The sequence below is a fragment of the Lepus europaeus genome, chromosome 9 (assembly GCF_033115175.1).
Source record: "Lepus europaeus isolate LE1 chromosome 9, mLepTim1.pri, whole genome shotgun sequence".
Lineage (NCBI taxonomy): Eukaryota > Metazoa > Chordata > Mammalia > Lagomorpha > Leporidae > Lepus > Lepus europaeus.
In genome coordinates, this window is record NC_084835.1 from 26,729,531 (window position 1) to 26,743,229 (window position 13,699).

Here is a 13,699-nt window from a genome sequence, read left to right on the forward strand (position 1 = left end):
CACTATTTCCCAGCTTCTAGACTCTGTACTCATGCTTCTCTGAGACTGTGGTCAGAAACACCCAACGGTGGCTCATCTGAAATGATGATCTACAAGCTGGTGTTACGCACAGGAGGGCCAGGGCGTCCCCGGCAGGGAGGGCAAGACCAAGTTCCCAGGGGCCTTCCTCTTACACAGGGTCCTGGGGGGAGGGGGCTGCCTTTCCAAGATGCAATCCCACCTTTTCCAGGTCTGGGAGTGGGGGTGGGGAGGTGGCAAATGGACACACAGAAATGCCTGGGGTCTACACCGTGAGTTTCCTGCTGGACTCAGAACTCTGAATGGGGAGGGGGCAAACCGGGCAAAAACTTTAACATGGCACTGACGTTGACAAAGAAGGGGACGATCAGCATGACGATGGCCAGTTTCAGGTCTGGGTTTTCAATGGGGTTCAGTAGGGCCACCTGCAAGGAGAATGCACTTGGTGAGGTGGGGAGGGGCCGCACACAGGGTTGCCCAGCCCCCCAGGCCCCCAAGAGACCACACTGGGCAGTCAGTGCGGCAGAGCCCCCCCCTCCAAATCCCTGGTGAGGACCTGCAGGGCGCAGTGGGCTTCCAGCTCCTGAGCCAGAGCAGACAGTGCCCCCGGAGAGGGACAGCAGCTGGAGCCCCAGGGAGGAGCGTGAGTCTGGGCAGCGAGGCGCCAGGCCACTTTCTAGTGGAAACCCTGCACCCCAGCCACCTCCCAGACAACAGCTCTGCAACGCCACGGCTTATTTCGTGAAACAAATAAAGCCCGGCCACAAAGGAAGCCAAAGGGAGATCAGGATCTGAGCCACTTGTTCCTGAGGGCTCTCTGGCTGGTCTGCTGTGGTATGTGCAGGAAAGAAGCCATGGGGGTTCGTCTGTGCAGCCCTGGGGCCAGGCCTGGGAACCTGTGGGCTCACCAGAACCCCAGCATGCCTGGTGGTTAACGATCGAGACCCCTGTAAACTCAGAGACATTTACGTGCTCTGACCCTGAAGGACGATGTTGGCCGGTGAGTGACCTTGTGTGTGCACGCGCGTGTGTGTGTGTGCACGCGTGTGTGTGGGGATTGTCTTTTCAGCAGCTTTACAGGCCCCCAGGCATCAGCAAGGCAGACAGTTGTGTAATGAAGGGGGCGAGTTAAGGCGCTCCTGAGTGGCGCCTATCAGAGCAAACCCAGGGCGACATGCAGACGAGGCTGTGTCGAGGGGGTGGGGGAGGGCGTGCCGTGGGCTCAGCTCGGCGGGGAGCTGATGCGGGGTGGAGGCAAACCTTCTTCCACTGCAGGATCAGGAGGACGATGAAGACGACGGACTTCTCAAAGATCATGATCACGATGTAGAGCGCGCACTGCCCGGCCCAGGCTCCGCACTGCAGAGGGTCTCCTGCAGGATGTGTGTGTGGGGGGGGCCTCAGTCCCACGGCCACAGCCCCTCCCGCACCCCACAACAGTGACTGAACGGTGCTGAGAGCGCCCCTGGGCCCTGGCAACCCCGCCCTCCTAACACACAAATCAAGTGCTCTGAATAAAACCAGAGAATTCCTAATTTGGAGACACCAGAATGGCCATTTCTTTCCCCACGAGATGCTAAGGACGGGAAAGCACTAAAGTTAGAAAGCGGTAGCTGCGGAGCTTGGGAAGCGGGCGTTTTCTGTCCGCTGGCAGTGGAGGCCGTGTGAAGCAAGACTGCTATTATTATCTGTGTTGACTTTTCCAGGGCCCGGCGCTCCGCTTCCCTCCCCCGGCCGCGCGGGCTGACGGGTAGATTTTGAAAGGCAGTCTTCAGCCTCTCTGTGGCCTCCCGTGTTTGTGCCTCCTGCATGTCTGTCCTCAGGGCTCAGAGCGGAACCCTGACCCTGGAGGAGTGCAGATCCTGACTCGCGTGGGTCACAAGGAAACACCCTCGGGGCGAGCAGGTGGGCCAAGGCCATGCTTGAGAAACCCCGGAGGCAGGCGGTCTGCGCCAGGGGACACTCGGGCCCTAGGGGCCTCCAGAGTGCTCCCAGAGGGTCCCCACAGAGGGTGGACGAGCAGCTCCCCGGGGAGGGGGATGATCCTGCGACACACAGAACCTGCAGGCCGGGCCCTAGGCAGCCACACTCAAACTGCAAAACCCAGGGGAGAGTGGCAGAGGCCACCCCAGGCTGGCCCCAGAGGCTGTCAGAGCTGCCTGACCACGGCTGGCTAGCAAAGGGGGCGGGGAGATAACATTTCTGGGGAGGCAAAAGCCCCAGTCTGGGCTGTGGGAAGAACACACGGTCCCAGAACAATCCGGCTAATCCTGTGAGTGCAGGGCGCACGGCGGAGGCAGCAGCGAATGCCTTTATGCGGCCGTCATGGACACAGCACAGGGCCATTCCCTTTTCTGGAAAGCCGGGGGAACAAGCAGGGCCTCTCTGCGGCCTCTCTGTGCCCCAGCCACTGGAGGCCCGACCCTGCCTCACTGCACAGTCACTGGCCTGGCCTGACTTGGGAAACGCTCTCAACCACAACAGACGAGGCGGGTGTTCAAGCCATGAGGAAAGACTGGGCACGGTCAGACAGGAAGTGCTACCGGGAAAGGTTTCTGAACTGGGAAGGGCCGGCTTCCACGGGGGCGGACACGTGGCACCGCTGTTTGTCACCAAGGAACATCCACTGGCTCCCTGGGTGCTCCTCACTTTTAGGCGACTGACGACAGAGGCCAAGAGCCCTCCCCTCGTCCGCCTCCCTCGGCCTAAGGATGCACACCTTGTGAGGGGAGCCGACCCGCTGTTGCTGGCTCGGGAAACACAAGAGCCCGAGCCAGGGAAGGCAGGCGGGCCACGGAGGCCGGGAGGGGTTCGAGAACACTCTCCAGGCAGCCTGCAGGAGGCGCCTGCCTGATCGTGCATAGTCCAGGGGAGCCCCACCCGACCCTCAGACCACGACGGCGAGAGGGTCAAGCCGTGGGGCTGTAAGCCACTTGTTCTGCGATGCTTTGTGACAGCAGTGACAGACACCAACAACCACAGGTGACCGAGCAACCGGTCCTCAGCCGGGGCAGGGGCTCAGGCCAGTCCTTGGCGGAGGGCAGCTCTCTCTCTGGAGACCCCGTGGTGAGACGACTCTGGGTCCCAAAGGTGGAGGTGGCGGTGAGGCCAGGGGCCGAGGAGGAAGTCAAGCACTGCCCTCCTCCAGCCCGCCTGGCAGTGCCCGAGGCCTGGAGGGCGGGGACCAGGCCCGCTGGGCCCCCAGGTCACTGAGAGCCCCCAACCTGCCTCAGTGCCAGTCGGCCACGGCTGAGTCCAGAGGCCTGCCTTCCAGACGGGATCTCTACAGCAGGAGGAGCAGGAGTGGGTGTGGGAGGGGGTGTGGGAGGGCGGGGTATCTGGGTGCAGACAGCACGATGCACCCCTCCCATCATGTGCTGGCTGGGCAAGCTCTGCGTGCCACCTAACTCCCCAGGGGTGCGCTCTGCAGACGGGGACACCACCGTGCTGGCCCCCACGCACCTGTTTCTGTTTCCGCCTGGCAAGCCCAGCAGTCAGGCACAGGGAACTCCTCAGGCTGTGACCTGACACTATCTTAAGTCGGTGACTCACCAGGTGGTCAAGTGACCAGGCTAAGAAAAGACCTCCCCGGGCACATCTCCCCCCAGTGGAGAACATTATTTAAGATTTCTAGAAACACCCAAGCCAGTTCTGCCGCGTCCTCTGAACTGCCATTCCCCTGTGCATCTTCAGCCATCTGGGAGTTGAGCGGTCCTGGGACCCAGAGTCCTGAGCTTGTGGGAAAGCGAGCAGGAAGGGAGAGGGGGCCCAGACAGGCCCTTGGCACTGCCTCCTGGTCACGGTCATCTTTCAGCGACGGCTCCGACTGGCAAAGGGCAGCTCCTGCCTGCAGACAGCTCAGGAGGTGGAGAGCGCTGAGGGTGCCCCTCAAGCCTGTCCTGTGACCCCAGAGGGCAGTGAGCACCTGGGGAGGGCATCTCTCACCAGCAGCCCCTGCCGAGGCCTCATCGAGCTGTTTCCTGTAACCTGGGCCGGCGTGAAGGTGGCTGCACAGACCCAAGCTGTATCCTGTGGGGTCTGACGAGACAGGAGTGGGTCCCTGCTGGGCCAGCACCCACAAGCTATCTGTTTTAAGCCGTGTCACTGAGTGAGGATGGACCTGTGTTCCCGGCAGACGGGGACAGCGAGGTAACCTGGCCCTAGATGCGTACCTGCTCCAGCCCCAGCTGTGCGATCTATGCTGTCAGAGGAATGGCGTGGCCCCAGGACACGCAGAGCCTTGCAGCAGGGAGGAGGGTGGGCCTCCCACCTCCCCACTGAGCATTCCCAGGGTGAGAGCTGCCCGTCTCTAACATGGTGGGCAGGTGAGGAGAGCTCCACGGGGAGACTGGCACCATGAGCTGGCCTCACAGCCCTGCAGGTGGGATCACAGGTGCAACCACAGCCCCCCCCACACCCCCGAGTCCAGGATGCCTCTCGACTCCTTCCACCATCCTTGCCACAAACCTGAGAGCCTGGCAGTGAAGTGGGCATCGTGCCCCCAGAAGATGGCACTTGGGCCCAGAACCAACCCCTCCACCAGATGGAGGGGACAGCCAACAGGTGCTGAGCCTGCCCGGATTTAAAGGGTAGGCAGCCCCAGCACACTCCCTCTGGTGCCCGTGGCGTGTTACCATATTCGCCGAAGCGCAGGGACTCCCACTGCTGCCACTCCACCAAGACGCTGACGGCGCGCACCCCGGCGTAGATGAGCAGCATGCCCACGGTGGCGTCCAGGAGAAAGTTGATGAGGTACCTACGAGAAGCGGACACGCTGGAGGTCAGGGGGCTGCAGGCTGGGGATGGTGCTTCCAGGGAGAGAAGGCAAGGTTGTCCTTGCCGTGGGGGCTGGCCGCTGTGACCGTGCCCACGCACACAACAGGGCAGAACGAGGACGTGCTATCTCATAAGGAGGGGGACCACTGTGGGAGAGGGGAGGGGACAAAGAACTGAGAAGTCCCCGCATGTTCTTGCCACGAGAAGGCTGAACACAAGACAGGGTACTTGGAGGCGGGCAAGGAAATCGAGGGGAAATCAGAACTGACCAGGACGGAAGGAAATGAGTAAGCACGACTGGACGGTTCGAATGTTGTCAGTGAGGGGCCGGCGACGGTGCTGCGGCACCAGCGCTCAGGCAAGGTCTCGGGCTCGGCCCTAGCGAGTCCCAGCAAGGAACACTTGCACCCGTGCAGGACGCAGCTTTAAAGCCACGGCCAAGGCAAGATGGCGGGAGGAGGCCGCTGGGGAGATCAGGCACCCCGCTGACCACGTGTTCTGAGGTCTGCTTCCAGGTCTGACACAAAGCCTCTGCCCCCTCCAGGCAAGGCCCCCACCCCTAACTACAGGCGTGAGCCTAGATCTCCAGGACTGTGGCTAAGCACGGGCTCCAGAGTGGGAGTGAGGGTCATGGGCTCACGCAGACCCTCCAGAATCCCTTCCGACAGCTTGGGGACACGAGGCCCGGCTGCCGGGAGCTGGCCAGTTGTGGTGGCTCGAGCCACTCTGCAGACTCTCAGCGGCTCACCCCGCTGGGCGCTGTCACCGCACTCTAACACCAGAGGCAGAGGTTGCGCTTGGGACCCCAGGGCCACCAGAACCAGGGCCTCTGGCCTGCCCTTCCTCTTTCAAGTCACAAGGGGTCACTCTCAGACCAGCAAAGGATGGAGCAGCAGCTGCTTCTGGTTCAGGACTCCTCTGGCCCGAGGCTCTGTGCGCTCGGATACAGATACCTCACTGATGTCCAGAGTTCCACACACCTGACTCCTCGGAGCACCCAGGACCCATCCTGCAAATAACCCACGGACGGACACACTGGCTCATGTTCACCCACCGGCTCACTGAGCCATGCGGGCCAGGCCTCAGGAATAAAACCAGAAGGTTCTATACTCTGTACTCAACAGAGGTGAGACAGAGAGACGGCAGGACATCACGTGGGTTCAAGTCCCAGCTCCACCACCTCTGGGCTATGTGAACCTCTCTGTGGCCGGTTTCCCCGACAGCAGAATGGGCTTAGCTAGAGAATCTATCTGGCCAGGGCTGTCGGCAGGTGAAGGAGGCAGGGGATAGAGCCAGGGAGGAGGCGACGAGCCCCCTCAGCCACGCTGTCTCTATGAGGGGCCCTGTCCAGGCCCTGTGAGCAAGGGGCACAACAGGTCATGGCCTGACTGTGGCTTCAGACAGATGGCTCTTGAACTGTGTGAACAGCACCAGGCTGACAGGAAGGGGGACCCACGCTCCTCGGGTCACAGAGGTCAAGAATGGCCAACAACAGCTCTGACCTGCAGGGTGCTGTGGGGAAGCTGGGGGAGCCAAGGCACGGAGCAACCACCCCCACACAGAGCCCAAGAGCCCAGGGACAGCCGCATGTGAACTTGGGGGTGGGGGCAGCACACACAGGACTTCAGCTCAGGGGGCCACAGGGCAGTGCCCTCCCCAAGCCAGAGGGAGCAGGACGGGCGCAGAGGGCAAGCGCAGCCCACGGTGTCAGTGCACTCACAGTGAACAAGGGTCCTCTTCCGTGAGATCTGCCAGGTACACGTTCGCAAAGTGGATGAAGAGCATGCCTATGGCTTGTTTGGAAGTGTCTAAAAACCTGTGCGGAACAGAAGCAGCACTGGTTAGCAGCTTGATGGGAGTCGGGGCGGCCAGCTTGGGAAGACGACCAGTCTACACCAAGAGAAAAGCCAACAGGGAGACCCCCACCTTCCAACGACCAGTCCTGACTTCTGGGGCCTACAGGACCAAGCGAGGGGTGGCATTTCAGCTGCCTTTCAAAGTCTCAATGAACTTGCCCCGGGAATTCTTACAGGGCCCTCGGTGGATGTCATCTAAAGTACGCGTGTTGAATGCTTCACCTTTTGTTACTTCAAAATAAAACGCCCAGTCCAGTCACTGTCTTGATCGGGCCCGAGGTTCCCCACTTGAAGGGCCCCATCCGAAGTCACTCAGCACAGGCTGCACTGTGTGCCCGTGAGCGAGCCTTGCACAGATCCAGCACGGCAGTGGGCACCCCCACAACTTTCAACTGCTGCTATTCAAGCAGGTCAGAGCAGGTGGCCTCCTACAAGGGGCCAGAGAGGGGACGGTTCAGGTTCTGTGGGCCACGTGTTCTCGGCCACACCGACCACTCAGCCCTGCCGTGGCAGCACGAAGGCAGCTGCAGACGCTGCCCCTCCAGCAGCGGGTGGGCCAGCTCCCCGGGCGAGGTGCCAAGCTCACTCATACAACAGTAGCCACCCTGTCACCCCGTCCGCGTGGCGGGAACGTGGGGGCGGGTGCTGTGTTCCTTTAGTCTCTCCTCTGCCATGATCAACCAGAACTCAGTCCACGGCCACCTGTCTCGGCCTCCAGCTGGACGTCGGTCGTGGGGTCTCAGGATGAGGACGGACCATGGGGAGTATCCAGACCCACCCCGTGACCGAGGCTTAGAAATCGTGCCCTAAACTCACTGGCCAGGAGTCCACACAGAGAGTCCAGGTCGCCCCCCAGCCCCAGGTGGGAGCCTCACGCTCTCAAGTTGAATACTCAGCTTCCAGTCCCAGCTGCTCTACTTCTGCTCCAGCTCCCTGGCAAGTGCTTAGGCCCCTGCCGCTCACATGGGAGACCTGGATGGAGTTCTAGGCTCCTGGCTTTGGCCCGGCCCAGCCTGGCCGTTGCGGCAATTTGGGGAGTGAACCAGTGGGTGGAAGATCTCTCTCTCTCCCGCCCCTCTTCTTTCCTAAAAGGAGCCTGTGCCACAGTGACTCACTGCAGCTTCCTGGAAGGGGCCAATGGCTACTTTGTCAGAGCTGGGGCAAGCCAAAGGCAGCTCCCTATGGACATCATGTTGTGCTACGGAGCTGGCTGCCCTGTCCAACTGACTTACTATTTTTTTGTCACGCCCCCTCCATTCCTAGGGCAAGGAAGGGCTGGAGACTGAGTTTGTCACCAGTCATGCCTACAGGATGACCCCTGTGTAACAGCCCCTAAACCACCGGCTGGAGACACCCCCACACATGGGCACCCCATAGGGGCAGAAGCACCCATGCTTAGGACCAATCCAGATCTCACCCCGGGTTCCCCTTCATCGAGCAAATATCAATTGCATCCTTTATGATAAACCTGGAAATGTATATAAACATGCCTCTGAGTTCTGTGAGCAATTCTAGCAATGTTTAAAAAACCATTTATTTATTTGAAATGGTAGAGAGAGAGAATATCTTCCACGCAGAGGTTCACTTCCCAAATACCTACAACGCCAGGACTGGGCCAGGGTCTCCCACACGGGTGGCAGAAACCCAAGTACCTGAACCACCCTCCACTACCTCTGAACGACATTAGCAGGAAACTGGACTGGAAATGTAAGAACCAGGACTTGAAGTGGGCACTCCGATATGCGACCAGGGTATCCCGAATGGTGGCTTAACCTACTGTGACCAAACACCTGAGGAACCTGTAAGGGGGACCCCTGACTTTGTAGCTGAGTTGAACAGATGAGTGGGGATCCAGAGGACCCATCATCCCGACTGGCATCCAAGGTGGGGGGCAGCCTTGGGGGAAAGAGCCCTCGACTCCTGGGGCCCCCAGGTAGACAGCGGCAGAACCGAAGGCGATGACGGGACACTCGGTGTCTGGAGAGCGGAGAAGCTGACTGACGTGGGGAAAATGTGGTGCTGGAAGTGAAGTGGGCAGCAAGTCGTTTCCCTTTATCCTAGGACCGAGGAAGGCTAGTCAGTGTGTGTGGCGCGTCTCTGATTTCAGCCTGGGTTTGCTACACACACAGACTACAAAAGCCCAGAACCTCAGCTAACAACAGCAGAGACAAAGGGGCCTGTGGCAGAGACTAACGCATTCTCCTACCTTCCTTCTTCCAAGACCAGAAGCCGAAAGACTGTAGACTAAAGGTAGGCCGCTCAGATGTCAGCGAACAGCTGGACTTGTTTCTCAGGTCAGCTGCGTAAGGGCTTCCAGACCCTTTATGCTAGAGCTAATTTCTCCATGCATCCCCTACCCATTTCAGCACCCCTATGCCCCACAAAACCCCACAGCCCAGCACAGTCCACAGCACACTAGAACGAGTCAGTCATTACCATATCCTCCACGGCCGCCTCTCGTGCTTTGGTTCTCGGAAGCGTTTGACTGCAAGAGAAGAGAGACGTCAGTGCTTTCCAAGGCAGCAGCGACGGGCGCAGCGTGTGGAGCGGCTGGGCTGTCGGTCCCCTCGCGGTCTGCCCTCTCTCAGCCTGTGACGTCACACAGGCCCTACCCTGCTGAGGACCAGCGCCGGCTTTCAGAGCTGGGCACGAAGGAAGAGTGACTCCTGGCCGCAGGCAGAGGCCCACATTTCCTTCTGCTGTGTGACAAAGCTCATTCAGCTAAGCACTGCAGAGAACGAAGCAGCACTCAGCTGCTTCTGGCTTCTGGGCATGCTCTACCCAAGGACAAGGCCACACATCCACACACGTGTGCCGGGTGCCTGCTCCAAGCCAGACATGGGCTACAAAGGCAGACCTGACTGTCTGGCGACTGGGGGACAGGCACACGGCCACAGCATGGTAAGCTAAGCCTGCGGCGGAAGGCCAGCTGGGGTCCCCCGCCTTGGGGGAAGGGAGATGGTCAAGGCCAGGTAAGAGCTTGGCAGAAGGACGAGGGAGGGGAAAGAAGGTACATTCTGGCCAAGCCCGTGCCAAGAACGGGCGGCTCCCGGGATACCACGTGGCAGGCGTATCTGGCAGACACTCAGCTGGCCTTTGTAACGAGGGAACCTGCTGGGGCAGTAGCAGGCAAGAGCTGACAGACTGAGCAGGGGCCAAAGGAGCGAGGGTTCGAGTGCTGGGCCGGCCAGCCTGGTGGGAATTCTGTGGGAGGAGCTCTGAGAGAGCCACAGCCAGCCGCCCCCAGCGTGGATGATGGATGTCTGGAGGAGGACGAGGCTGCGGTCCCAGCTCTGGGCAGGGGCACTCCAGCCACGGAGCAGGGGGCCAGAGGAGCCCCCGGATCAGCCACCGCCCAGTCATCCTGTCTGTGCCTGCAGACACAGCCGTGCCAACAAGAGGAATAGAAAGTTTCAAAGCCACGCGTCCACCAATGAAGCCTCGGCGTGCACCTGCACGACGATTCTATCTACCGAACCAGCGCTGCCTGTGTGAGGCGGGCGACGCTCTGGAGGGATGGTGCTCCTGTTAGCAGGCAGGTGCCGCCAGCGCGAGTGCAGGAGGAGGAGGGGGCGGAAGGGAGGGAGAAGATGGCAGCCAGCTCAGTAACCCTGCTCTCTGGGCAAACACGGGCAGGCAAGGGCTGCCTGAACGGAGAGCAGAACCGCACATCTGGTGCTCAGAGACACGCGCTCGAGGGGAACCAGGAAGCAGGAGGGGCAGCGAGCAGGTCTGTCACGTTGCTAATGTGTCACAGATCCAAAACTTTAACGCTCTCAGAGATTCTGAAGTTGGGGCCAGAGGTTCCAGTTAATCAAACGGCTCTCAGCGCCGAAGGCTCCTTCCCAGGAGCAGGCCACGAGGCCGGAGGGACCAAGGAGAGCCATTCAGGACACAACTGCCTGGAGGAAAAGCCCCTGGCCTGGGCCAGAGTCACTGCACTGTAGGGGGGGAAATCTGTCTTCATTCCTACAAGACAAAGGGAATCAAACTTCTCCCCAGGACAGTGCCCGTGTCCCCAGGAGACGCGCTCTGAAACAGCACAGTGGCTGCGTGTATTTTCAAACGGTTAAGGGGGTAGCGGCGCATTCCCTAATTATATAATTAATACACAGTGTAAGCACTACAGTTACAAATACAACATATGCGATTATGTAATAAACCTATTATGCTATAATACTATATTGATGTAAGTGTACACATTGAGAAAGGGAAGCTAACACGGTTTTACAGGCTTATTATGGGCTGTGTCCCCCAAATTCATATACTCACAGTCCTAACCTCTGGCCCTCAGTACACAGGGATGTTTGGAGACGTGGCCTTCAAAGGGGTGATTAAGGCTAAATGAGGTTCTGTGGGTGGGCCCCGATCCAATCGGACCGGTGCCCTGCTAGGAGAGGACACAGCTGTGTGACTGCACCAGACCATGTGAAGGCGCGGGCAGTGGAGACCGGTGAAAGGCTGTGATGTTTTGCTACACAGCCCCAGCCCACTGATCCTCGGGCAGCAGGGTGGGCGGTGAATCTCCTGGAGGGCCACGGGGTCTTTATGACAGCAGTACTTAGATTTTTCTGCAAAGAGTTGGCGGGGGAGGCGGTTAGGAAACACGCTCCAGAAGAGTGAACTAGGACAAACATCCAAAGCCGAGCTTGGCAGGGTCTGTGAAGATCTCCAATGCCTGCGGCCCTCCCCCCTGCAATGCCCTGCCATGCAGATCCCACAGGTGCGGCTGCCGCCGAACGGACACACAGCGGCGTTCCCTGCAACATCGCCAGAGCAAAGCCCTGGATGGAGCCAAAGCGGAGCACGCCAGCACGGGCTCGGCGGGCACACCTGCCATGGCACACGGACGCCACGTCGCACCACGCAGCTGCTAAAAACAAGGCAGAGCTACACGAGCAAATACAGGACGATTTTCAAATCGTGTACACGCTGTAGAATATAATATGCCTACTGATTCTGTTCATGTTTTCTCACATATTTATTTTTTATTTATTTGAAATTCAGAGTTAGAGAAAGGGGGAGAAGGAGAGGGAGGGAGGGAGGGGTGGTGGGTGGGAAGGAGAGGGAGAGAAAGGGAGGTGAGGGGGAGGGGAGAGGGAGAAAAAGAGGGGAAGGGAGGAAGGGAGAGAGAGGTCTTCCATCTGCTGGTTCACTCTTCCAATGGCTTCAATGGCCAGGGCTGGGGTGGGCCAGGCCAAAGCCAGAAGCCAGCAGCTTCTTCCAAATCTCCTGCAAGGGTACAGGGGCCCATCCTCCCAGGCGCATTAGCAGGGAGCTGGATAGGAAGTGAGCAGCCAGGACCAGAACCAGTGCCCAAATGGGATGCCGGCACTGCAGGCAGTAGCTCTCACTACGCCACAGTGCTGGCCCCTCATGTCATTTATAATGGTATATGTACTTATTCATTCATTTGAAAGGGTGATGGGGAGAGTGAGTGGTAGAAGGGAGAGAGTGAGGGTCCTCCATCTGCTGGTTCACTCCCCCAAATGCCTGCAACAGCAGAAACTGAACCAAGCCAAAGCTAGAAGTCATGAACTCCATCTAGGTCTCCCACATGGGTGGCAAGGACCCAAGTATACCTGGATCCTCTTTCACTGCCTTCCCAGGTGACTTAGGGAGCTGAATCCTAAGTGTAGCAGCGCTCTGGCGACTTAATCCTCTGTGCACAACATGCACCCCTTTAATGGCGTTTATTTCTGCTGCCATTACACATATCTTTTATCCTATTATCCTAACAGGATACCTGAGTGATTATTAAAAAGGGCTTCTTCTGATGAAAGGATTACAGATCGGGTAGGTAGACTTTTTGTATCATTCTGAATGGTTTAAACATTCCTTTACCTATTTGTATTGCTTTTATTTCAAAATCTAGAAAAGACAACCTTGTCTCGGGAAGTTAGGTTGATGCAGCAAAGCAGGACCGAGCACTTGTGTCATTCATCGCTGGACCTTGGGACAAGGAATGGAGGATGTCGTGCTGGGGCAGGTGCACAGGAGCCCGTGACAGAATTCAGATGGATTCAAACGCTTCTGGAGGGGCCGTCTGGAGGGGCCGGCGTTGTGGCACAGTGGGTTTAGCTGCCTTTTGTAATGCAGACATCTAATGTCAGAGTGCAGGTTCAAGTCCTGGCTGCTCTGTTTCCGATCCAGATTTAGGCTAATGCACCTGGGAGGGAGAAGATTGTCCAAGTACAAGGGTCCCTGCTGCTCGCGTGGGAGACGCGAATGGAGATTCTGGCTCCTGGCTTCCGCCTGACACAGTCTTGGCTGTTGTGGGCATTTGAGTAGTGAACCCACAGATGGAACCTTTCTCTCTCTGCCTCTAAAATATATATATGTATATGTATATATGTATATATGTATATACATGTATGTATGTATGTAAAGTATAGCTCCTGTCCTCTTCATCTCCCTTCCTCTTTTCCTGGAATATTCTAGAGTCAAAAATCTTTTTTTTTTTTTAATTAAATAAAGAAGAAATACTAAGAGAACTGCTCCAAGTATGATTTGAAAAGGGAGAACAAAACAGAGAAATTCACCCCTCTGTCCTGCCTTGTGAACGGGCCCCTGTGAGACAAGGCCCACTGGGCAGGGGAGGAAACGGAAAACCTGGGCCTTCTTCACGAGCGAGAGGAGAGCAGAGGAGTCAGCAGGGAGCAGTGAGCAGGGAGTCACGCGGGACTGCTGCCTAGGAGCCAGTGCACCGGGGATGCTGGGCCCACGGTCAACAGGCTGGCTCCGGCTACTGTGCTGACAGCAGCCTGAACAGGCGACGTGGCAGCAGGGAGACTGGTTAGAGAACACAATAGCCTCGGGCAGAAGGACCACAGAGCCGGCGAGGACGGAGGACAGGTCGGACGCACGTGGAGCTGACTGTGGATGGGGTGCGAGGAGGCCAGAGCTCAGGCAGAGCGCGGACCGGCTGGCCTGGCCTAACCGCCGGGGCTTCTGCAGGATGACAGCTCACTTGGACGGGGCCTAGCAGGGCCACCACTCACCCCAAGGCCCAGTGGTGGCCAGGGGAGGGAGGCAGGCAGGCCTCCAGG

The 13,699-nt window shown here is 58.6% G+C and overlaps 1 protein-coding gene across 1 annotated transcript in view; it reads right to left on the reverse strand.

Annotated features, from left to right (window-relative positions):
• The window catches only part of STIMATE (STIM activating enhancer), a 39,677-nt gene that overhangs the window by 6,115 nt on the left and 19,863 nt on the right, over positions 1–13,699 (reverse strand). The window contains exons 2-6 of the mRNA XM_062201081.1: positions 9,087–9,135; positions 6,515–6,610; positions 4,653–4,774; positions 1,279–1,391; positions 366–443 (exon numbers count right to left, since the gene is read on the reverse strand). Of these exons, the coding sequence (XP_062057065.1) occupies positions 366–443; positions 1,279–1,391; positions 4,653–4,774; positions 6,515–6,610; positions 9,087–9,135 (458 nt within the window). The remainder of the gene's footprint in view (positions 1–365; positions 444–1,278; positions 1,392–4,652; positions 4,775–6,514; positions 6,611–9,086; positions 9,136–13,699) is intronic.